Below are 26,934 nucleotides of genomic sequence, written 5' to 3'. Positions count from 1 at the left end.
GCTGGGACTCGTCTCCGTCAGCAACACGTTTGTTGTCTAACCATCATGAGCAGCAAGGAGGATCCGAGCAAGCAGGTGCCACAGTGCACCGGACCAGTGTCCCCGTCCAAAAGCCAGAAGCCACCCAGGATGCCCAAGTGCTCCCGCTGCAGGAACCACGGCTACGTGTCCCCGCTGAAGGGACACAAGCGCTTCTGCACTTGGAGGGACTGCCAGTGTCCCAAGTGTAAACTGATAGCCGAGAGGCAGAGAGTCATGGCGGCCCAGGTAAGTGACGGAAGCACTGGCCTGTTTGCACAGCGGTGTCTTTCAAACATCCCGCTCAGGGGCGAAAAGGTTACAGCTCAAATGCAAACATTATCAAAGTATTTTTGAAAGGTTTTATTCTCTTGCTCATGCTGTTGTTGCGGCTTCTATGTCAGATGTGCAGAGTAGCATTTCTTCAGTTAGCTTACTTTTAAACTTTTTTTTTTTTTTAAGTTAGAGGTCCTTTTTGATACACTTGTTGCTCATTTATAAATAATCACATAACAGCTGGTTAACCATGAATGTGCAACTTCAGTTGGCCGTGTATTCATTTATACCCTCACTTTTGGTGAGCTATAGTTGAAGTAATGATTTGTGGTTGTCAACAGCTCCATGGTGTAAAGGGAACCTCTCATTTTGTGATTACTATCCCTTTGAAACAATTATGCTGTGTGGATAATAGTATAATCACATTAATCATATATTAGAATCACATTAATCATTGGATGCAAAGTGGTTGACACAAGTAAAAACCAACCAACTATTTCGGCAAACATTTTTAGAAAATTAGAACTACCATTTGATATGTAAAAAAAAAAAAAAAAAAAAGGACTTAAGTAAGACTTTATTCATTTAACCCAACACAACCAGCCCGAACTATAACATTGGCATTTTAGTATGGACAGACATTGATTGATTGGTTTCGACCTGAAGCTCAATATTTATAATGGGCCAGTTTTACTCAAGGCCACAAAAATCAATGTATTATGGACTTTTCCATATATTTTGTAAATAACGACTTTGTCAAATTTACAATGTTTATTCATGTATGTTTATTCATTTCATTTTTAAGTATGTACATAATGTGAATATGTAAACTTCTTTTCATATCTAGAATATCAACATAGATGAGAACTGGCTATTAGCCATAATCAATTGTAAAATACTGGCCTATCAGATATCAGCAAAAAATCCAATATTGTGCATTCTTTGTCATTTTCAAGTGAAATAAACTTTACAGAGATGGGTCATTAGCCAGAATAGTATTAAGAGTATAATAAACCGATAATACTATTAAGTAAAGTGAGACTTTGGTTGTCATAAATCTTTGTAAAAAGGCAGTATTATTGGGCTGGAATTTACCCTAAAACTCAAAATTATTCGACAGACACTAGGATTTGTTGCATTACTTTAATATTTGCGTTGTCCAACTAGACATTGAATCTTTGAGTAACTGATTCATAGGAAAAGTTTTGTTTAATGGGAACCTGGTCCTCCCCTCTAGGTTGCTTTGAGACGGCAGCAGGCTCAGGAGGAGGAGCTTGGGATTTGTAGTCCTGTGGATCTTTCCAGCCCTGAGGTGATGGTGAAGAATGAAAATGAAACAGACTGCTTGTTCTCTGTGGAGGGTCAATCCCCAACACCCACCAGCACTTCAACTACCACAGGTGACGTCTGGCCAACAGTTATTCACTTACAGTTCTATCACACCCTCTCTCTCACCTTTTACATTACTAATGTGGCCAATGGCCCAATAGGGGGAAGTCATTGTGTCCAAACCATAACGTCTATGGAAACGCGTGCAAGAAATACTTCACAGTAAGGCTAGGTGTAGTGGGTATGTCAACACAACAGTCAAAATCTCTCAGTCAGCATCATCAATTTTAGTCTCACTTCACCAAAAAAGTGTATTTTGCCTTGTGAGTATTCATTAACAAGCTATATGAGCTCGCAAAGACGTCTCCCCTCCTCCATCAAAGCTTTGTGACTGCAGAAAGAGCCGGGCGTGTATTTAGCTCGAAGCTAATGGCGTCCCATAGCCATTGACTTAGAACAACAGTCCCAAAATATTTATTTACAAACTCACAATTGCATCTTCTGTGTAATCTATTTCACTTATACTCAGTAATCCATAATTACACAACCAATATAAGCTTTCAAGCTAACTAACTAAACTTCTTTCTGCATTCTAGAGTCACAAAAAAAGTGATGCAGAGGTAAAACGTCTTTGTGAGTTCAAGACACCTTTTTTGTAATTTCTTCAAAGTAGAAATACACTTTTTTTGGTGAATTTTCACTTTAATTTTGTGACAGTAGGCTAAAAAGTCATCCTTGATTTCTTCTCGGTAATGGTGTGGAGACCAACGTGGATACTTTGTTCTTTTCCAGCATGATAGCAAATTTTCAGAGGTGGATTACGACATTGGTCAAGGCTACTTGTGTCTCGGCCTGATTCTGCATTGTGTCTATACAAGGGTGAACTTGGGGCTCCTGGCTGAGCAACAGAGGCAAACAATCCAGACGGAAAGAGGAGTGGAGCACTCACTGATAACAGGAGTCAGACAAGAGGGACAGCACATATTATGTTTATCTTTGGCTTTAGTTGTGCACAGTGTCTTCATTGTGTAGGCCAAAAGATCAGGGTCTTCCCAAGAAGAATGTGGCCTTGTTGATAAGGACAGTACAGAGGGTAATGATGATTTGAGTGGCCATGTTCATCCTGATAGGGCACTGCTCTTGCTGGGCTGTTGCAGTGTGTTCGGTCTCCTGACTTGTCAGCACACACACACCTGCCACCTCTAGATGGTGCTGTTGACACTGGTTTGAGATTGGGGTGAGCCTCATCACCAGAAAAAAAAACAAAAAAACAGTCATGTCTCTTCTTTTCCTATCAAATAATTTATTTTCTACTGTGTTACCTGGGAAAATATAAACGTAGAAGTCTACATTAGATTTAATAATGCATACACTGTTAATTTTCATCAGTAGTACTTTTGGAACTTTACCTTAAGTTGTGACAAAACAAAACATGAACAGTAGGACACCCTCAGCTCCATAATTGAGAAGATAGAAAATAATCAAAAGCAGCAAAAAACAACATACTTAAGTCAAACAACCTGACCTTAGTTTTTTTGGTTTATGCTTATTTTTCAGGAGCAATGCAGAACAAACTGCATATAGAGAAAAGAGAGAGAGAATGAAGACAGTACAAAAGTTAAAACCAACTTTGTATGAAGAAAAACCATAAACAAGTCAACATATTTTTTGTATATTTCCTCTAAAACATACAAATAATATAATTTATGTATTATTATGATTATGTTTCTCTCTCCCTCTTAGGGAGTGGATTGACTCTGTCGTGCAGCCCATTGACCAGTGTCAGGGCTCCTACTGACGGACAGTCTGACCCGCTACTGGAGACACCCTACTACAACTTTTACCAGCCTTCATGCTACCCCACCTACTACAGCAACCTGTACAACTACCAGCAATACCAGGTGACGTACAATAACCACTCCGCTGAAGGTTCTCACAGTTGAGATTCAGGCTTTGACTTATGGTAATGGACTCAATTTTATATAGCGCTTTTCTACCTTAGTGGCACTCAAAGCGCTTTACAGTGTCATCTCATTCACCCATTCACACACTGATGGTGGAGGCTACCATGCAACCTGAGAACCTACTCATCAGGAGCAATTATGGGTTCAGTATCTTGCTCAAGGACACTTCGACGTGGTCACCGGGGTCGGGGATCGAACCAGCGACCCTTTGGTTGCTAGACGGCCACTGTACCCCTGAGCCATGCCGCCCATATAACACACACACACACACACACACACACACACACACACACACACACACACACACACACACACACACACACACACACACACACACACACACACACACACACACACACACACACACACACACACACACACACACACACACACACACACACACAGTTAAATTGTTAAAATGTATTGGGCCTAAGTGACGGACTGGTATCATCACTTTGTGCGTGCGTGCGTGTGTGTGTGGTGACTTTACATCTTTACATCATGTAACGCAAATAGGAGATTAGCTGCTTGGCTATGATTCCCCTTGGAATGAGTGAGGTTTACTTCCTATCACCTCATCGCTTCACAGCAGTGAACATGGCTCACTCACCAATGGAGGATGGAGCAGCTAACAAGTCCAAATACCCTTTGAAGTTGTGCTAATCAGTTTGATGGCAGATTACTTTTGCTGTCGACAAAGATGATGGAGCAAGCTGGGTTACCTGAAGGTTTCCTAATTCCTTTCCTCTTGAGGAAAATTTTCTGAAAAGTAAATGATGCTCTGTGTCTGTCTCAGCAATAATGACAGGTGATTCTAGGGCTGTCAGAACTGCCCAAAAATAATGTTATTTTCAAAAACACACACACACACACACTTTATACAAATACATCAGAATATCTGTTTTTGCACATTAACTATTAAAAGATGTATATACCTATATATCACAAAATAAACAGGATTCCCGATAATGTAACACTTCATTTTACAGAGCTACTGTATCTCTTGGTGCAAGATCAAATGATCTGGAATTGATATGTTATGGATGAGCTAATATTCATGCTTGTGCATTGACTGAAATCTGAAGTATTTCAAAACAGGGCTCCTTTTGTTGCACGGAGTGCTAATCACTCTTTCCTTGTTTCTTGTCTTTGACTCCTTATTTATGGCTTTGCTTAAAAAAAAAAATCATTGTTATCTTAGTTTTGTAATTGTATATGATTTAGTTTTCTGCCTTTGTTAACCTGTCGGGGTAAGAATACTTTGAACATTTAAAATCAAAGTATACATCAGTTGAAATGAAAGTATCTTTCGAGAGGGTAAAAAGCAAGTTTCTTCAAATAAGACAAAAAGAGTTATTTAAGATAATGCTATGTGAAAAGTAGGTCGTGGATGCATGCAACATAAAGGAAGAAGGTTTACATAGATCACCTGATCATGAGCTGCTCCCTCAGATACTCATGAAGTCAACTTTGTGGACAAGATTATTTATTTCCCATTGTTTTTTCATTTGAGATGGATCTGTCTGCTGTAATATTGGTACTTATGGCACAAAGCAGGAGAAATCAAGGAGACACACACACACACACACACACACATGCTCTCTCAGTCACCCATCTGTATACTCACACTGATTTATGCTGAAATGTATCTATGATGTGTCAAATGAGATGAGCTTGTGGGTGAAGCGAATTAGATCTATAACTCCTCAGTGATTGCTGATTAGGTGGTTTATTTTTTTCTGTGATAAATGTTTGTCATCCCTCTTCATCCCCCAGTTCCCCCAGTAGCAACATCTAGTTTGGGGGTCACTGCCTCCGGTAACCTGTCAGTGCACAGTGGAGCCTGAATTGCAAAGGTTAATGGTATTGTCTGTTGGCAGAGGAACAAACCGCTATGCCTCAGTGCTCAAAGGAGAAAGTGAGCACATTAATGCTAATCAGTTAGCACTCTTTAGCATAATTTAGCCATCCCCTTTCATGATTTATGATATTTTCAGGGAAGCCGTCAGATGGAGAGGGCTACGTGTGATGCTTATTCAAATTCAGGGACTACTTTCTTTCTATTTCCATGAAGAGCTGATTATTTGAAGATGACTAAGAGAGAATCTCAGTGCCACTAAAAACACACTTTTGCCATTTGGACGGAGAGTGCATTGTTTTTCAGAGGAGATGAACTATATTTTTTATTCAAATTAAGTTACAAACACTTCATTTGTAAAAAAAAAAAAAAGAAAAGGAAGGGAAAACTTTTGTCTCCGTTACCTCTTCTAACTCTTCATAATTTAATGATAACAGCACTTTTACCCTCTACAGATGTAGTGATTACCCTTGAGTTTCTTAGTTTTTAATATTTCTCTATGTTTTTAGCAAAACACTTAACGTCTCAGTGTTCAATGTGATGTATTTCACATATTTGTAATCAAATTATACTGTAAAAGTGTAATTAAACCCATTTAGACAACAACCCATGGGTTGTTCTACCTTCAAAACCTGAGGCGATGTTTGCATTCTTCTGCTTACAGTACAAGACCTCTTGTAAGGTTCATGTAAACTCTAATGTGTTGTGTTGAGTTAAAGAAAAAACTATGAACCGTATGAACTCCACCAACACCAACACCCTCTGTCCCTGTGTCCGCTTAGGGTCTACCAGGTTGATCCTGCCAATTGTGTATGCTTGTCTAAAAAATGTAGCCATGCAAGTCTAAGTACACACGGCCGGTACAGTGAAACTGTGAATGGCTCATCAAATCAGTTGTGGAATTCTGGAACACTATGCACTTTCTACAGTGTGCACTTTTTTTTTATACCTACCATGTAAGGTTGTGTCACTCCAATGAAATTTCGTTGTTTCTTTAGTGACAATGACAATAAATGATGATTGATTGATTGATTGATTGAACAGTAGGACAGAGTTATTTTACATAGAAGGCAAAGGTCTCAGCTTTTTGTTTTTTATTTTATGATTCTATCTCTTATCTCTACAGAGACAAAGAAATTAAGGTTTCAGTGGATGTTGCTGATGTTGGAAAATCATCAGTTTTTAGGAGGTTAATTACAAAAATGCCATAGGTTGTTCGCTGCTTATTATAACTGACTATAATAAAGAGTGCCATGATGAATGTTCATTTATCAAATAATGTGGAGACTGTTTCTATTTCATCAGTTTATGTTTCTTATTTGTAGTGCCTGCGTTCAGGGTGGACCACTGTGCAATTTTGCAAACACAGTTGTGCATCCTGCCTCAGTTACATTAAAATGAACAGACATGCACAATGTATCTCCTGTAAAAAGTGCAGTAACTATTTCCCTCGAATTATTAAGACAGAGATTCATGCGTGTCCTAGTGGTGGTCGTGCTCTTGCCTGTTTAAACTCAAATCCGATAGGAAACTATGGCCTTTATCTTGCAAGACCATCTACCTCTGCACTCTCCTGTGCACTCAGTGGTGCTTGGCTGGCATGCAGGTGGGGGATGATATTATAAGGGTGGTGTAGAGCTTCCAGACAGGAGATGGTGCCAGATAAGAAGACAGGCCTTCTTAGCAGGTGAAGCAGGGAGTGAAGTAATGCAGATGGGTGGCATAATTCTTTGTATTATAATTTTTAAGAAAATACACCCCCTCGGGAGCTGTCATCACAAATAAGTTTGTAGCTTCGTGAAGTTATTTTCTGCACCTGATGTTCCCCTCTTGATTTACTTTAAGGGTTGCTATGATTTACCAGATGCACCCAAATAGTGGATTTAAAGTGAGGGCTTACCTGCTTTTTAAGTTGCTTTAACCCTAAACCCCGCCTCCTTTCGTGAACTTAAAGGAAACATTTGGTGTTGTTTAGCCTGGGCCATGTGTTCACATCTTTTTGGGTCTAAATGCTTCGAAGTTATTTTTTTCTAGAGCGGTCCAAAATAACCAACAGCCTTGAAACGGCTGCAAATGAATTCCCTGGGACAATTATCTGTGTCAGCATACGGGCTCAGGTTGCTATAAAAACATTAACATTATTTAAAAGATGCTTAGAACATTGTACTTATTAATCGATTGTTTTTACAGTTATCCTGGTTTGCATTTGAATATACTTATGATAGTAACTTAATCGAATAACTTCCATTCTGTCTGGAGCTGGTCTGCTCTCTGAATATCATTTTTCTTCTCTCTGCTTACATGATAGTCTATATGATCCAGAGTTTTATCAGTGTATATCTCGACAAGCCACAACTTCACATTGTCCCACCTGATTTCATCATTAAATGTTTTTACTGGTTACTGAATCTTTTTTTTGGTTGAAGTTCCATTGATTTATTTTATTTGTAGTGTTAGAATGTATCTGCTGGAATCGTAAATAGCTTTATAAACCCGTGTCTATTTGTATGTCAGCATTCTGACAGTTTATGCATGTGGGGATCCACTCAAACCTTTTCCTGTAAGCATAGCAAAACTTGTAAGCTTGGTGCACTTTGAAGACTTCTTTTCAAGACTACAGTCCAATCTCTATTGTATTTTTCACAGCCTAATACAAGAGCTGAGTGTAGCTTAAATAACAGTTTATAAAGCTGTCGGAAAATTGATGGTGTGGACAATACGGGTGACATATTACAGGCTGACAGAAATCAAATTCCATAAAAGTGAAATTGAAAACCCTCAGTGAGGCGGCCTTGCTGCTGACAGCTCATTTTAAAGTTTTCAGAGGACTGAAGAAAGCATGTTGCAGCCCATTTCAAGAAAAGGCTCTGGACTTGTGAAACATGACTATTTTTCCCTCAAGTATTTAATTTCTGCCTTTCTCACCAGACTGGGTTTTTAAATATTTCACGTGAAGATTTGATGTCAACTTTGGAAATGTAGAAATGGAAATGAGACCCTAAAAGCATTCAGAGAACATGCTAGCATATATGTTGATGTTGCTGGAATATATGCAGCAAATGAATAATATGGTAAAGATTAAAAAAAATGGCTCACACTGCCATATTTATCTGAATATATAAGCCCCCGTTGTTTTAGTATGAAAGGAGATGAGCTGCCCCACAAGGTTTTACGTGCGTGGTTTACATTTTTTTTCCAATAAAAGAAACTTAATTAAAAAAGACTTACATTACAAAGATTAATTCTAATTTAAGACACTATAGAAAAAAAAACTTCATCAGATAATTATTGGTGGTAAAGCTGGCACTGTCTTCCTTTGAGATGAAAAAGAAACTATGAACGTGTAACATAGTCAAGCAGTCAGACAGGAGGCCTCACTGTTAAAATAGTCAGTAGAGTACACAGAACTGCCCAGAACGGAGCCTTTGGTAGATCTGAAAGAACCACATTTCGGACCTAAGATCTTGATAAATCTGTTTTCCCACATGCACTAAAACACTGAACTTATCTATACAAAAATGCAAATATTCAGATGAGCTGGATCGGACTTTTCCCTGCCACCCCCCTAGAGCAAAGTCAAAATAGTATTTGAAGTCCAGGTATATGAATAGACAGTCAAAATGAAAAAATGGGATTTTAAAAACACATGTAAAAACTTGAGTCTGACTCAAATTGTACTTTGCAAAATTGTATTAACATAGGCAGTCAAGTTCCTCCGGTATATATATACACTTGAGTTCCTAACTGCCTTGGTGTTCTTTGCATGCTCCGTACTGGAGGTCCCACTGCTGTATCTAAGCTGGAAGTCAAACGGCACACAGTGAAGGGGGAACATTACAACAAATAACGTGTATCTGCACTGACCAGGAAACAAACTTTATCATGTCTTGACTTAAGAAGTTAACAATTTTCTTTAATTATCTTTGAATTGAAGGCCACAGTTTGACAGGGATTTTTAAATTTTTAGGACTAACACAAAAATCTTGGTTGATTATGATAATGTTATGACCTGGAAAAACAGGGCTTGGAGGTGATGTCCTGACCTAGAAGTTGTTGTCTGTGAAAGACACAATAAACACACAACTGCAAACCCAAAAGAAATAATTTTACGTTTGTGTTTGCCGGTTTGAAACAGATGCCCCATGCAGAGAGCCGTCTATCAAGCCACAATATTCCACAGTACCGCATGCATTCCTACTACCCAGCAGCCACCTACCTCACCCAGGGCCTGGGCACCACCACCTGTATGCCACCCCTCTTCACTCCAGAGGACAACAACAACAGCAACAACAGCAGCAACAACAACAACAACAACAACAACTACTCAGAGACAATGGCAGCCTGTGAGTGAAAAACACACACACACACACACACACACACACACACACACACACACACACACACACACACACACCTTAAAGGTTTATTCAGGCTTTATCAACACAGCAGTACACTGAAGGGAGGTCCACACTCCAGTTAAAGATGTGATAACTCCTACATGGCATATTTTGTTTTACTATTCTTACTTTAAGGGATGTCCTCATCAACTTTTTCTGGCACTAATCCAAGTACCTGCTAAAACAAGTCCAATCCCTTACATGAACTTGAACAGCCACCATCTTGCAAACAGACAAAGAATAGCATTTTGCATCTACCAGATATTTAATTAGAGACTGAAAACACTGCGAAAGGAGAATTTATGTTCGACCACTGACAATGCTTCTTTGTAACTGTTGTGTAAATGAACAAATGTTCATTAAAATATTTGCCATGTCAACTTCAAAGGTGATAATATGAATCCCCTGTCCAGCATCCTTGCCTGTAAGGAGCCATTACAAAACAAGCGTGGAAATCTTAACACGCTACCTTTCTGTGTGATTGCTCATTTTAAACATAACAATATTATCTTGGGAGAGCAGCAACTTCAAAATAAATGCTGGAAAAGAGGTTAATAGACCGCAGCTTAATTCTCTACAGTCACATACAGGTGGAGAAAGAGATACACCACATTGTGCTTCAGCTTGACATGATCAGGTTTAACAAAGGCAGGGCATATAAGGCCATGCAGCAGCGAAGACGTTGTCTCCGCCTTTGTCATCAGTCATTCCAGATATCAATATTCTCAGTTTAACAGCAGTGGCGTTTTCATTACCCTTTGTGGATGTTAGAGTATGTCAGATAATGTTGCGACTGTAAAATAAAAGTTTGCCAGCAGTCTCTGTGTTTCTTGAAGTTGGCTGTGATCTCCAGTTAAAATGAGTTTACATGCACAGTTGCAAGTCCTTGTAGAATTGGTTGCAAACAGACTTCCTTCCAGTTCACCTTTGGCATCATATACCAAACAAGTTGGTAAGCTTGTTGAAATTCAAAACCATTGAAAAAAATCTCCTTAAGCTGAGGCTTCGTGAAGTTTGACTCCTCATCTGTATAGAAATGCATCGTTCTGCTGTGTTTCATTGTTCGCCATTCGAGCGCATACACGTTGATTCCAAACCACATTGTCTAGGTGTGTACTATTTCAGCCCCAGTTAAGTGTTAACATGCATTTTAAAAATCCAGTTTTAGTTGAGCACAATAATTTAATTTTCCCCAATATCATGTTAATGCACTGTTTATGCACAGGTAATAAAAGAATGACTGTGTTCTGGCGTCTCTACTAGAAACAAAACAAAACACATGGAGAGTGCATGTGCAGATCCTTTTTAGCAGAGTATGGAGGTTCAGGAATTAGTGCACCTAGTTTTGTTTTGTTCTCTGTTCATAAATAGCTGTCCTCATATCGACAAGTCTCTGCCAGCAGTCGGAATCTTGTCACGTTAAGTTTCTTACAGGAGTAAAAAGAAGTGGCTGATTTACCTTTTTTTAAAATTGTCTTTTTATTTATCTACTCAATAAGGTAAAAATAACAAGTAAAAATATATTGAATATTTAAGCAGGGAGTAAGTTGAAAAAAAAGAACTGTTGGAAATGATATAGGATGAAGTTTTAAAAAAATCTGGTCCCACCCGTTTTTTTCATGTATTTATATACGTACACGTTCTAAACTATTTTGACATGAAGACAGTGTATTGCTGTACATCATCATTCATATACTGAAGACATTCAATTCACTGAACATCTCCGTGTCAATGAATTAGACCTCTGACACCATCAGCATCACAAATCTAAAGACCCCCACATCTCCCATGTATTTGTTTTTGACTTTCACCTGTCAGTTTCCTGTGAGGGTCCTATGTCAGCTCCTGCTGTGAATTGCCATGCTCCATTAAGAGATAACAACACTCTCAGTGGGTGGGCCCACATTTGCCAGCAGCCTCTATTTCGGATAAACAAACCAAATTTTGTGGTTTTGAAATTTTCTTTGGGTTGCTCTAAAGGAAAAAGTATGTGTTTGCAGGAAGCAGCAGCAAGACAAATCAGGAGATGTTGAAAAATAAGCTGTTTAATCCAGGGGGGAAATAATTCTACTTAAAGTTTCACTTGCTGTACTGCTAATGGTTATCTTTATTGTTTGGTGAGTGAGCAGTGAGTGGGTTTGCGTGTCCTCTTCTCCATCCATCCATTATCTATACTGCTTATGCGTTCAGGGTCGCGGGGGGGCTGGAGCCTATCCCAGCTGACATTGGGGCTCAGTATCTTGCTCAAGGATAGTTTGACATGGTCACCGGGGGAAGTGAGGATCGAACCAGCAACCCTTCAGTTGCTTGATGGCCACGCTACCTCCGAGCCATGCCGTCCCACTGCCAAGGAGCTATTATCTATATTATCTTCTAATAACATTAATGTACTGTAAGGTGGCTCCATGCGGTACCACCACTGACTAAAATTATTAGAGGCCCACTAATGTGTTCAAATGTAAAAATACGTCTATTAATTTCATATAGTTACCAGTAAATGAACCTGAATCGGTAAAAATGAATGAGGCTCCACTGCTGAACTATGTTTGGAACAACTAGATGTTCCATGGCCAAAGCACTTCTGCATCCCAGTCTCTCAATGTGAGTTTGTTGGAGTGTCATAATTCTCATTACAGAGTTGATTAAAAAAAAAAAAAAAATTTAGAGAATTTTAATTATCTCTTGCTACACAGAGCTTAGAGTGAAGGTTTTTTTGGATAGATATTTTGTTGCCATGACTCATGATATTTTCTCAAACAGCCAGTCGGAATAGTGCACTCCCTGCTAAATCCAGCGTGTGGGTGTGTGCTTTATCTGAAAAGGAGAACCAGTTTTGTAAGAACCTCCGGGTAACATTTGTTTGGCACACCACTGCCCAAGACTGTGGCCTTGATGCCATGCCAGGACGAACTCATATCTTATCAATATGTCATTCAGCAGGGTAATAAGCACAATGTTCTCAGGAGCATTACCTAATGAATTATCAGGGTGTCTACAGGGCCATAAAAAGTCATAAAACGTGACTTAAATTCAGAGCTGTAAATATTAGGCCTTAAAGGACACATTAAGTTTATAATTGCCAGAAACATTTGATCAAACTAACATGATCCGTTTCCCACTGATCCTAATACTGTATCTGAACCTAACTCACCTTCACAAACATTCCACCAAAAAACACATATATTCAGAAAAAAGAAAAAGAAAAATATCTGAGGAAGTTTTAATTCAAGACACCCTCTACATTTTATGTAATGAGGTTACAAAGTTATTGCTGTTTTCACCAGTCATCTTATTTCTTTCAGGATAACGTCAGCTGTGTTATACACTTAAATTTATTCGTTAAAAGTTTAATTGTGTCGTATGACATGCAGATTCATTGATAATGAAGCAAACAGCTTAAAATGAGGAATGTTAGACAGGAAAAAAATGTCCTAATTTTAGTTAAATTAGACATTATTCAGAATTCAGGTTCATCTTCTTCTTCTTCTTCTCTCTTTTGTACCTCTGGATCATATGGTTCAAGAGGAGAGAATAGCTGTGAGCCCTGAGCCTACCTTGCCCTCCCCTTCTACCTGGCTGCCAAACAGCACCCTGTCAGATTTATCTCCCTCCCTGGATAGGACTAATCAGTTGGCCAAATACAGAGATCCAAATAACCTTCAGGAGTGCCACGCTGTCCTTTCCCCTCCTCGCTCCCCTCCTCCTCCTGCCTCCTCTCCGCCCTCCCCCTCCACAGGCCCCGCTGTCTCCGCAAAATTGCCTTCTGGAGTTAGTGAGCGGGAACAGTTAAGATTTACAAACAATGATGAAGCTTGTCATGCGTCTTTCTCCATCCGTCACGGCGGGCCGGGCGGAGCTGTGGGGAGAGCCGTCCTGGTGTTCTTCATAAAAGCCAGCTCTCTGTGAAATACGCCCCCGGCCGGCCTGTTTACTGCCCCGCGCTCGTCAGCAGCCCCACTGCCGTAAATCGCAAAGCGGGAGGTGACAGCGCAGTCCATCAAATTCCCACCCCACATCGCTGCCCTCCCAACATCTCACCTCGCTCTCTCCCCCTTCCATGTATACACATACACACACTCAAAGACACACTCACACTGTTTCTCCACAAACTCTCACCTGCTTCCTCACCGCAACCGGGGAGGTTCAGATGAGCTGCCCCAAAAGAGTTATGGCAGTTTCAGTCACACAAGAGACAGCTTCAGGCTGAGTTTGTCAATGTTTATGGGCTTTCTTTTTGTCCTTGTCTAGACTTTCTAAAAATTCAGAGCTGTTAGAAGTTTGTAAGCCATCTGCCCCTGCAGCAACTTCTATTTCTCACTCTGTTGACATTTTTTCAAATCAAGATTCATACTTAGATCTCAAAATCGAGCGACACTGCGCTAGCTATTTGTCTGTTTTGTTATATTGGTGTCAGCACTGAGTGTACAGTAATTTAAATGCAAATCAGATTGTTGAGGTACTGCAGATGTTAATCCCACTAATCGATAGACCTGCGTGAGCCCATTAAGTTAGAAATCCATTACTATCTTTCTAGATGATATTCTATTGATTTTGCTTTCTTCGATCCATACTGTACTGTACACCAAAGTGAGTTACTGCGTATAAAGTCTGACGTTTCAGGTTCTTGGCCTTTTTTTGAAAGAACTATAGCTGAAAAAAAAAACAATGCTGCTATTGCCATCAGTAAGTTTCTTTGTTTCGGGTGTAAAATGGGCTTTACCTATGTTCAGGTCAGATTACTTCAGACTTACACACCCACGCACTCTCCCACAGGTTCCTACACTCACACCCATGACCGATTTTCATTCTGGAGATTTCAAAAAAGGCCTCTCACTCTTTCAGATTTTTTTAACTTGTAGCAAGTCAGTACATCTATCGTAAAGAGGTGACTTTTTCACAGGAAGCGCTTTCTTGTCATGTAGAAGCCAGAGTTAATGTCTCATCAGTGCACCCGCTGTTGCTTCGGTACCCGGGAAAAGCCTGAGCAGAGTGAAGGAAGGAATTGTGGGTATTTGTGGGATCCATCTTACTACTTGATCTATAGGTTTTTACAAGTAAATACCGTCAATGAGTGTGTTGGACTGAACACATAGAAGATGAATAAATAATCCACAGTACATAAATCAAAAGAAAATGAACCACCAACTATTATCTATCTACTAGAGATTAATGGTTCCAGTCTTTTTAACGCAAAAATGTCAAACATTTGCTGTTTCCAGACTCTTAAACATACTGAAAGGATGTACTGATTGTTGTTTCTTAATGAGTGAAAATGAATCCTATTTAGATTTTGGATTTTGGACAAGAAAAGCAATCTGAACACATCACTCTTGGAAATTGTTATGAGCATTTTTCAAGTTGTCCCAAAATTTCACTGACTAAATGATTCAATGTGGAAATAATTTAATCTAATTAATGCACTGAATTACAAAAAATTCATTTGATTCAATAATTGCATTATGATTGTGATCAAATGTTAATGTTTTATTTGCTCGTTCATGTTAAACTATTCGCTGGAACTTGATTGTTGGCAATGTACAGCAAAACAGATGCAATTCATGCTGCATGGTTTTATGAAACATGTAATTTATTAATCTATTGAGTCATCACCTTTCCTCAATTACCCCTTGTAGCACAGAAAATACATGATAGACCTGGACATTGCAATTTGAACTAAAGTTTTAATCTCCAAACACTGGAACTGTGCAACCCAAGAAAATAGACCTTTTCTCCCCCGTGTTTCTGAATATTTATGTATTTTTGCTAAAGTCAAGGTTTTTAAGCTGTAATTGAGAGTCAGTAGGGGCCCCTGAACGCTGTCAGTGCACATGGGCCTGATGGAGTGTTCTCCTGGTACTTGGTTGGCGTGTGCTTGGTAGTTGGTGTGTGGAGTGTCAGACTGTTTACCCCACCCTGCTGTGCCGCTAAGTGCTCTGTTAGCCTGTGGGGCTGTGGATGGGCTAAATACCAGTGTAATTGTCTGCTCAGGGCACAAGCACCGTTGTAATGTGTTGTACAACACCACCATTAACACGGGCCTGGGGCTGTGGAGACATTAAATGGCCAGGGCTGTGTAGTTTATGTCCGCTTCCCCTCACTCTCTCTCCCTCTCTCACTTAGACTCACTAACTCACTGTCCAGCTGCGACATGCCCGAAGAAAAACCAAATAAATGTGACTTCTACTGACATCGTTGTACATTGGAGCATTTACATGAGTAGCAATATATTTATTATTTATTTATTATTAATCTATTAATAAATCAAAAGCAAGAATTCAGAGATTCTTAATCTCTCTGTAAGTATTACATTACTTTTCTGAACTATCATCAGTGCCTCCATACTGTTTTATTATAACAATATTTATGGGCCTGATGTTGGTGAATGACATTAGCATTATATTCGCCTGTAGTGTACTGTAACTACTCCCAGAGTACAATACCAGGAATGAACTGCACTTTTGGCTGAAATGCTGTCTTGGTATCATTGAGTATGTCTTCTGTGCAAAAGTCCCATAGCAACATTTCTGTATTAGCCTGAGGACATAGGCTGGTTCAAGAGTCAGAAGAAAAATGGTACCTGAACATCTCATAGGAACATTTTGAGTGCTGAAGTTGAGTCAAAAGGGAAGCCATTACCTTCTAAACAACAATCTTTGGCACAACTTTTCTATTTGAATCATGTTCAGTTACTCGGTGCCTTTTTTTTAAAGAATGCCAGGAAGGCCAGTTTTTTTCAAAATATGAAGAAACAAATAGTATTTTCTCTCTCTATACATATAGATATAGATATATCAGCCTCTGAGATTTCTTCATCTTCAACAATTGAGGTCAATCGATATTTGTATTTGTGAGACTTAAAAAAGAAATCAAAAATTAACGAGTATATCAGTTGAGTGTCTGTCGTCACTCTCATCATAATGAGTTATTTTAGGCCAAAAAAAAAAGTTTAAAAAAAGACATATCTGAAAACTTGAACAAATACGTCATCTGCATTGTAAATGATGAAAATGGTTTGGGGGGGACTTAACCGTATAGACCTGGGGAGGGACGAGCTGAACCAAGTCTTATTTGCCATGATCTGTTATTAATAAATGTGCTGTATAGAACTGTTTGTATATTCATTTTACAATGTTAGCAGCATTTGTTTATTCCCCTGTTCTTTTGATATTGTTAAACGATGGGTCTTCTTGCTCTCTTTTTGGTCTGGTCTGATTTTTAGTTTGATTAATAACATTTTTGAAATTAACATTTTGTTTCATCTGTGGAATATTTAATAATACGAATACTGCATGTCATCTGTATTTAGAATGATCTGATCTGCGTTGAGCAGATGTATTTTTTGCTCACCTTTCTTTTACACTATTAGTGTAAACTGACCTGTGTTTAAATTAAACTTTGTTAGCTACGCTCTCTTGCTACTTACTCATGCTCTCATAGACCCTTTCCTTGTTTTGTTTAGCCGAGCAGCAGTGATGGCTCAGCGTGGATTGACAAATGATGTTGCCTCGGCAGCTCTCTGAAACAGTTGAACGACTTGGATAAACACATTTGGCAGCTTTAGCACCGGCGAGAGACATCCTCCTTTCCATAGCAATATATTTCACTCTTCCTGTGTCCTTTACTCTGGTATTTTTCTTACCTTGTCAGCTCACAATGAATCTTTTGTTTAAAATCTAATGATAGAAAAGACCCTCAAATATTGATGGGCCGCGCCTGCTCATTATTGCATATCCATAACTTTTCAACAGATCACATCAAAACACCAACCGTTGACTGACAGGCCATTTTGTGAGTTGATGGGGCACAGTAGCCGAAAAGAGGATTTAACATGCGGATGAGGACTGTCTCACGCCTCTCCGATAGTCATCTTCACTGGAGACAGATTGGTTAACAATAAAGGAGCAAAGGTTCATCTTTGCTTAATTAGCCTTTGACCCCGACACTGATGCCTTCTGTCAGCCCGCCCTAGCCTTTTACTCTCTTCAGCTCCAAAATAAACCAATAATGAACATTTAAGTGTTCTCTGACCCCTGCTAATGGCTGCATAAGTGGCTGCATCCCTTTGCGCAGTTGTCTCAACTGTTCTTCATTGGGGAGATGGGAGATAGGCAGAAGGTTTTACTGTACACACACTTAAATGAATTGTCCTTATTTATGGGCATGCAAAACTTTTATTTGGCCCTTTATTTTGGTCTCTGATTAAGGTGTTTGATGTGGCTTGAAATTAGTCGATTCTCGGGCTTCCCTCCCAGACTCACTGTAAGAGCAGATAATACTCTGTCAGTGCTTTTGGTATTTGCATCTCTCAGAACTCTTGTCACCTCCGCCAAGGAGGTCTGGTGTACAGCGATGGTTTTGTTTTTTTTTGTCTGTCTGCAGGAATACACAAAAACTATGTGGCCTATTTATGATAAGATAATCACAGCCATGCTGATATGCAGTATTACAGCATGACATTGTGTGTGGTATTGCTTTTATTCAACGATTCTATAAATCCCATTTATTGGTTCATAGTAACTGAGGATAACTGAGTTTGATCTGTTTCGTTGATCGCTTACTTTGCTCCACTTAAACAAATAGTACTGCAACTAGACAGGGAAATGGCGTTAGCTAAGCAACACAAGCGATGAACTCACACTTGCTCTCTTGCGTATTTCATCTGAAGCCATCTGCCAAATGTTGCAATGGTTAATGTCTCCAGTTGTGGTTTTGGTTGAATATTTAAAAACACTCTGTTTCACTGAAACATGGCAGGATGTGCTTTTTTGTATTGAACCATGATGAAATCCTTTTGTAGTCTGTTCGTAAGAAGAAATGGTTCCAGTTTTGAGGAGTTTAATATGTAAAATATTTTTTAAGAATGTCAAGTGTCGCTTCCATTATCATGCAACATTTTGTTATTGCTGAGTGTATCGGTGAAGTGTAGTGATAGTGTCAGATAGTATAACATAGAAGACTGTCAGTGTTTGGATGGAGTCGTCCAAAAAAACCTCTGACATGATAAGTGATTTCAAACTGCAGGTGAAGGTTCACGGTGTGAACATCACTGGAGTGGCATGAGCCTTCACTGTTCACTGCTCAGTATTTAAAGCTTGCCTGCCTGTCTGCTCTTTGACTGAGTTTTCCGGATCATTAAGTCTTGCTACTGGCCTGGTGATGAGGAGCTAGACGCCCACATCATCCCCAGAGAAAGGAGCGTCCATCTCTACAAGGCTCGTCTCAGCTACACACATGGGACCCTCTCAAACTGGTCTGGGGCATTTTTTTAGACACTGCTCGTAGCAATTTAATTGGAGCCATTTCATCCCAAGCCAACCTTGTCATGTGACAGGCAACTTTTCATTCATTGAATAGAATTTTTGTTCCCCTTGATGATGGCCTCTACTAAGTGTTTGATGTAAAATATATTCAGAGAGGAGAGAGATTCAGTGTCAATGTAGTCCAGGGACACAGTCTTATGTATTTTTATCTATATATATCTTTATCTATATATCTATATCTATATCGCTCTCTATATCTATATCTATATCTCTATATATCTATATATATCTATATCTATCTATCTATATATATATATATATATATATATATATATATATATATATATATATATATATATATACACAGGAGAATAGTGTTGATAATTGCTGTTTATAATTTTCTATAGTTTTTTTTCACCAACAAGGAGGTCATGTTTGTTTGTTTGCAGAATATCTCAAAAAGTTGTGGATAGATTTTAATGAAAATCAGCACAATGATTAGTTAGGCTGAGGAACAATATTTTGGAGTTAGGAACTGATCAAAACGGAAACTAGAACTGATAACGTCATATCCCCTTTGTGCCCTCTAGTTTTATTATATTTTATACTTATTCTGACCTGTGGCCTGTTACACCTGCTTACAATCCAAATTTCTGTCTAAGGAATTGCACTTTTTTTTCAGAAAGTAGTTATAGGATAAATTAAAGCCGATTGTTGGAGGCAGTTGACAACATGGGAAAATGAATTGAAACCTTGCATTGACATTCCATCCATCCATTCATCCATCCATCCGTTTTCTACCGCTGATCCTGTACGTGTCACGGGTGGGGGGCTGGAGCCTATCCCAGCTGTCTTCAGGCAAGAGGCAGGGTTCACCCTAGACGGGTCTCTAGTCTGTGGCAGGGCCAACACAAATAGACAGACAACCATTCACACTCACAGTCACACTGACGGTCATTAACGGATACAAGACAGGGCTGTGTTTCTGTTAGAGGCGTAAACTTGTGGAATAGTTGTGACAAGGAATATAAAAAAGTGCATTTCCATCTATTTTCTACCACTTATCGGGCAGGCTGGAGCCTATCCCAGCAGCCTTCGGGCGAGAGCCGGGGACGGGTAGCCAGTCCATCACAGGGCCAACACATATAGACAGACAACCACACCTACGGTCAATTTAGAGTACCAATCAGCCTCGTCCCCTCTTGATGTCTTTGGACTGTGGGAGGAAGCTGGAGTACCAGAGAGAACCCACGCAGGAACAGGGAGAACATGCAGACTCCACACAGAAAGATCCTGTGATGGAGCCGGGACTCAAATCTTGAACCTTCTTGCTGTGAGGCGACAGTGCTGACGACTGCACCACCGTGCCACCTCTGCTTTGACATTATTAGGTTTAATTTATTTTTTGGATGCAAGTGTTTCGCTGACATTTGTCTGTCAGCAGGATTACACAAAAAAATATGAGGCCAATTTTCACCAAACGTGGTGGAGGAGTGTAAATAGGACCGAGGAAGAACTGATGAAATTTTGTGGCAGATTATTCCACATGGTCGTAAAAATCAATATGCATCTCAAAACTGTTTTTTTTTTCTTCCTTTTTTACCGACCATGTAATGCAAATAAAATGAAGCCTTCTTCAGTACATACTTGAATACACGTGGTGGCAGTCTCTGTTGTTTCCTAACATACTGTAAAGGACCTCAAAATACAGTGCTTCGCTAATAGTTACACTCATTACTACAGTTTGATGCAGAATTGTAGTTGTGTGTCTGCATGCCCTTGTGTGTTTACATGAGTGTTATCTACCCCTATGACCCTTGTGTATGGTGGATGAGTGTCGAGTATGAAACCCACAGCGAGAGCTTATCCCCGATGGATCAGACTGAATTACCCTCTCCTCTCACATCTGGGCTTTTGTTCCCTGCTTTGGCAGTTGGCAGAGATGATTGCACTTTCATTCACTCCCTCCCTCGCTCTCTTAACAGGACAAGTGGGAGGTTAAAAAAGCTTCCTTTTGTTATTCCACACAAAGACTGTTTAATAGTTTGGAAATCTTATATAGACTGCCGAGTGAAAAGGAAAAGGGCAAAAGTTAATTCAGGAGAATAAATTCTCTTTCAACATGGCCAGTAGGTTAAGTCTGTCTTGTTACACAGAGATGTCTTGTTACACAGTCATTTTTATACTTAGCGCAGCCGTCAGAGGGCTTGTCTTTGCAGAGTGTGCAAGGACTACGTTTATATTTATTAGCGGTCGCATCTGACAGTTGGTTTGTTGTTATGAAAGTTGTCCTTGAGCGGAAATGTGGTCAAATTTGTGCCAGTCTCTTGAAAGCTTGGGTAGTGTGAGTGACTCATCCGCTGTAGAGTTTTCAGCTCCTTTAAAAACTTCAGTTAATGTGTCACAGGTAATTGCTTGAACGGCAGTGAGAACAGATGAATCAAGTCCTAGTAGACGCTTGTGTTAGTTTTGAACCGATAAATATGTTTCGCCTCAAATGTGATCAGTGTCAACACACTTTGAAGGAGTTTGTCTGCACTGATGATGGCTGGGTTGTTCTCTAATGCATGTGTTGCTGCAGCAAAGTGTTACCAGGTACACAACTTCTTCATATCACCACCACTTGAAGCGGTTCTGCAATGTCCACCCACTTCAAGAGCGGAAAAAAACCTGACAGATTTTTTTTTTTTCAAATAATTTTCCAATTAGTTTCACAGTTTATTCACTGATGGTCAAAATGATTTGAAAAACAAAAATGGTCACAATTTTCAGAGCCCAAACGGATGCAATCAAATTGTCTCTTTTTTTCCATCCATCCATCCATCCATCCATCCATCCATCCATGTGTCTAACAGTCCAAAACTCATCCCAACATTTAAGAGTCTGGATGTTGTACATTAGACACATTAAAAAAACTCCATGTTCTCTTAATCAGTTAATTTTTGCAGCTTTACATTGAAATTAAACAAAGCAAACATTTAAATAGGAAGGGAAGCAATTAAGAATGTTGAAAGACAACTGCAGTATCAGAGTCAGTATCAAGACGTGTAGTTTTGACACCAATTGAAATTATTTGGATTACTGTGCCTTTCAGTAACAACTCAGACATGATTGTCATTTTTCCATTGAAAAGTGATGAATAAACAAAGTAGATAAGTTCATTCTTAAGTCATTTAGGACAGGAATTTGAATAAAACCTAACATACGTTGTGTTCAACATCTCAAAAAAGCTTTTTTTTTATCACTCTAAATTGATTATTTTGGGCCATTGGTTGGACCAAACAAGCATTGAGAAGACATCAGCTTGCACCTTGTGACTGACTTTTATTACTTTTTAGACCAGATGATTAACAGATGCATCAAACAAATGAATTGACAATGAAAATCATCAACCCTGGCGTCTTTATCGGGGGCTAATTATGAGCAAGGCTTTCTACCGTTTTGACACCCTGACATTAATCTGAATTAAACAAGAAAGCTGAACATAGTCAGAAGCAGTAGAAAACATGTGTACTACAGTGTGTCATGATTTAACATCCGCAGTGAAACTAAGACATCAAGTTGCTTTCAGCCTTTAATTACATCATAGATTTCCTGCTGATGAACCAGCAGAGAATTAGCAGTGAGCAGGCTAATTCACAGCTGTTCTCCCCCACACACTGGTGCTGTTAGTGCTGTAAAGGTAGACTGCTGCTGGAGGGAAAAGAGCTGGGTGTACTTTGTTACACAAACATTAGTATTAATGATGCTGGCGTGAAAGTGGTGACAGACTGCAGACGAGCAAAATCTAGACTCCGAAACCAATCAGGAAGTTAATGAGGAGAAAAATTACTCTTCTCTCCCCTCTTACCACTTCTTAGGTGGGGAGAGAGAGAGAGAGAGGGAGAGAGAGAGAGGGAGAGAGAGAGAGAGATGTTGGAAGGTGATGGTTGAGGGAGCAAGAGGGAGAACAGTCAAGTCAGAGGATTCTGGGAAACCCTCGATATCAGTTCTGGTTGTTGTGTGATTGTGGAATATTTTGGGGAAAAAAAATATCATTAGAATTTACCAAGTATGTATCACTGATAATCTCCCTTGTAGTGCCAGTCTGCTCATCTCTATGGTGAAGGGGTTATTGAATATATCTGATATTTTTGTCACGTTATGTGTCAAAGTCCAAGATGAAATACTATTGATATTGTCATGCTGCAGAGATATCCTGTTTACACATCATATTCTACAAACAACTTCTCTCACAAAAATCACACCAGAAATATTTTAAAGGGGTTTTCAATTAAATAAGAATCATGATGAAAAATCACAAACAATTCTACAAATTGGACACCAGTAAAAATAAAATCAATTCGATATTTTTTCCAAAATCATGCTCCTCTGCTGCCAAATGGTGAGGCTTGCCTGACTATCTTATTTGTTAATTTGATTATAGGACTTCTTGTTGCTGTAACAGGTAACATTACAAATTTAATTTGCTTACAAAGTTTTCTCGAGTTCTAAGATGGGCCACCTCTTATTGGCAACGGTTTTGTTGAAAATCCAAATTCGCTTTGGTTGTATTTCAATGAATCGAGTAGACACAGTAATTCCTCACAAATGTCGCGATTGTGAATCACATGTTCTTTGAAGAGAAATTCCTGCTTTCCTCTTTTACATTCACAAATCTATTCAAACTTCGTCATCATAATTAACAAACGGGTTTTTGTCTCACAGTAAAATGGGGGGGGGGCAGCAGTGAGAGAGATATGGCAAACTTTGTGGGCTGTTCCTCTGATAAAACAAACTGTTGGGCAACAAAATATTTTTCACTATTTTCCTACTTTTTTCATAAATTGGGAAAATTAAAAGGGAGTTCAGCAAGTGCAGAGTAGCATCTGACTACTTCATACAAGGTCTGGTTGTGATTATGTCAGTTTGCTTCTCAGTCAATGGACTGATTGTTACAGTATGGCTTAAGGCTAAAATACTAATGCAGTGTTAAAAATGTGGCCGCAACAATCATGAGATCAAAGGAGTCCAAAGAGTATTGACTACTACATTCTTTGATTAACTATTAGAGGACTTGAAATCAACAACAGACTCACATTAACCAGTTGGAGGGATGCTGCTGTGCCAGTGTTGAGACTGTGTGCGGTGTCTGTTGAAGGAATGCTAAAATGGCTGGGTGCACACAGCTCCCCTGGGCTGTAAAAGAGCCAATGCTTTGGTTTTGTGTTCTCCATCTTTCCTTTTGCTGACTGATCAAATAAGCTATAAATCCTGTGCTTTGGTAAGAATCCCTTTATTGTACAGTCGTATTTTTATCAAGTGAATACAGCGCTTACAGAGGGACCATTTATTCTGGAGTGCTGATGATACGGCTGCTGTTTGTCTGTCACACAATAGTATTTCTCTCTTCCCTTTTATTTACACACCTTACATTACATAGACGTATTTATTTTATGTGTACTGCTGTACTGTCTACATTTCCTGCAAGCAATATGAATTTATCATATTTATGAGTTTGAGGAGTATCCAAGAAAAAGATTTGCAGCTTGACAATTTTGAAGGATTGAGGGTTGTCTTCTCTTTAAATACACACAAATATAACATTAACAGAAGAAAACCATTAGAAGAATGTCATCTTGTTCTCTACCTAAACATGATCAGATGCCTCGTGGTATTTTAGTTTAAAATATTTTGTAATGGCCTGGTTTTGGTAGACTTGTAGGGAGATAGCATACAGTATTTCAACAACACTAAATCATGCAAATGTTCAAATCATTTGATGCCAGCACGATCTCAGTTACAAGTGGGTTTGGCAGTGACCTCATGATACGATGTGTATCACGATATTTGGGTCACAATACGATAATATCGCAATATTCCAATATAGTGCGATACTCTACCGCAACAGGTATGGTGGCTCGCCTGCAGGTTGGTTGTGTTCCCTGAATAGCTCATGGCAGCAAGACATGGTGTGCAAAGTGTGCAGCATAGTAGCTGTGCTGCAGCATCTGCCAGAGTGGAGGGGGAGAAGTTTCTTGTATTTACAGTTTGTCTAAAACCTGAATTAGTATTTTAAACAAGTTGATATTGAGAACTGGAGTTGCAGTATTGGAAAAAAGTATTGCAATTTATTGCAGTCAATATCAAGACACCCCCCCCCCCTTTTTTGTTTCTTTTGTTTTTTGATAGTATGGTAGTATAGTAGATCTATGCCATTCGTGTAAATACAATAATAAAAATAATAACCAACAGTAAGTAATTAGTTATTAACACAGTGTCTACATGCCAGGGACAGAGAGTGCACACTGGATGACCATCAAAAAACATGAGCTCACTCTGTATAAATAAAGCTCTTGACCCGATGCAGAGGAGTGACTCAGTTATCAGCAGGTTGGCTACTGTTAGCGTTTCGGAGTCAGAAGAAATGGAAGAATTCCCGTATCTGTTTGTTTTTTGTGCAGGTGTGTAATCGTGCCTGAGGGCATAACTGAGAAAGAGACATGATCAAACTTATGATTCCTTCTGCTCTCTGGACAACTGCCGTCTTTAAGAGAGCGCAGAAGCGTTTTTGTTGTATTAATGATTAATTTGTTATGAACTGTTTTTGTCTTTCACAGACAGACCTTTGGACCAGCACACAAATGAAAATGTAAGAAGACTCTCAATCCGTGGCTGTACTTATGAATATTGGCATACACTTATCATTGATGCAAAGATGTCAAGAACATAGCTTTTGACAATATTATTAATTATAATAAAAAGTAATTAAAAAACATGAAATACATTTAAAGCTTTTTTTTTTTCTTTTTTTTTGGGGGGGGGGTCTTTTGCAGCCTTCTCAGCCAGCAGCGTCACCACTGGCCACAATTCCATGACCTTCTGATCTGCCAACTTCCTGGTTACCTCTGATGTCAAATCTGAATGTGATGGCAACAGCGAGATGCCCGCCTTCACCGTCAACTCAGTGACAACATCACCAAATGAAGAATCTATGCATTTGACCAGAAAATGTGACGTTCTGACAAATCATTTAACCGTTCATTTTTGCTGTGTGTTTCTCAGATGTTTCAGTAGCCATATTGTGTGTATGACAGAAAATGTTCACCTGTTCATGTTCTTCATGAACTTCAGTTGAAGCCAGTTTAGCAGCAGAGAAGATTTTTTTGGGAGTAGAAGAGAAATGTTAAGAGCTCACATGATTGGAGTAACAAGACAGTGACGTGTAGTTTTGAAGATTGTCACTATTTTGCCAATCAGTTGACACTAATTTTATCATTGAAAATGTAAAGTGAAACGGTCTGTGGAATAATGAGATTACAAATATCCTTTATAGCCTCTGTCAGTAGGGATTCGTTTGATACTGCATTTTCTTCTTTTTTTTTTAACCAAAAAGACAGGCCGTGTGTTTAACATTTTTTAGATTTAAATCTGGAACCACTTATTGTGCATCTATAGACCACATGTAGAAGAAAAAGGTGATTTCTTCATGACTGCAGTCTCTGTGCACCCTGGATGTTTCTTCTGTTCAACTGGCATTAAAAGCTGATGTAATGTTATTCATGGCTTAGTGGTCGCGTGGCCTACGGTTGCTGGTTCGATCCTCTCTTCCCCTGTTGACCATGTTGAAGTGTCCTTGAGCAAGATACTGAACGCCTAATTGCTCCTGATGGCCCTGCAACAGACTGGCGACCCATCCAGGGTGAACCCTGCCTCTCACCCAAACCGACCCTTAATGGATAAGCAGTAGAAAATGAATGGATGGATGTAATGTTAATAATTGCAAGTTAATATTTGTTGTGTTTCAGAGATTAAAAAGACAAAGTTTAACCCCAAAATCTGTTGTTTGCAAG

The 26,934-nt window shown here is 39.2% G+C and overlaps 1 protein-coding gene across 1 annotated transcript; it reads left to right on the top strand.

Moving 5' to 3' along the window:
- On the top strand, positions 1 to 26,934 carry dmrt1 (doublesex and mab-3 related transcription factor 1). Its single transcript, XM_086206885.1, has 6 exons — positions 1 to 267; positions 1,532 to 1,694; positions 3,367 to 3,524; positions 9,581 to 9,788; positions 25,702 to 25,733; positions 25,918 to 26,934. Exons 1-6 carry the CDS (start codon positions 46 to 48, stop codon positions 25,957 to 25,959), a joined length of 825 nt encoding a protein of 274 aa, XP_086063011.1. The 5' UTR covers positions 1 to 45; the 3' UTR covers positions 25,960 to 26,934.

The sequence above is a fragment of the Aulostomus chinensis genome, chromosome 6 (genome assembly GCF_037954235.1).
Source record: "Aulostomus chinensis isolate RoL2024-O1b breed Wild chromosome 6, RoL_Achi_v1.0, whole genome shotgun sequence".
NCBI lineage: Eukaryota > Metazoa > Chordata > Actinopteri > Syngnathiformes > Aulostomidae > Aulostomus > Aulostomus chinensis.
Note: the sequence above shows the minus strand (reverse complement) of the source record. Positions and strands in the feature narration are given on the sequence as shown.

What these genes read in the sequence shown, in the direction of transcription:
- dmrt1 (XM_086206885.1), top strand. Translation starts at nt 46, where the DNA reads ATGAGCAGCAAGGAGGATCCGAGCAAGCAGGTGCCACAGTGCACCGGA. An exon ending in AGAGAGTCATGGCGGCCCAG is followed by an intron (nt 268 to 1,531) that starts GTAAGTGACGGA and finishes CCTCCCCTCTAG; the next exon opens with GTTGCTTTGAGACGGCAGCA. An exon ending in ACCAGCACACAAATGAAAAT is followed by an intron (nt 25,734 to 25,917) that starts GTAAGAAGACTC and finishes GGTCTTTTGCAG; the next exon opens with CCTTCTCAGCCAGCAGCGTC.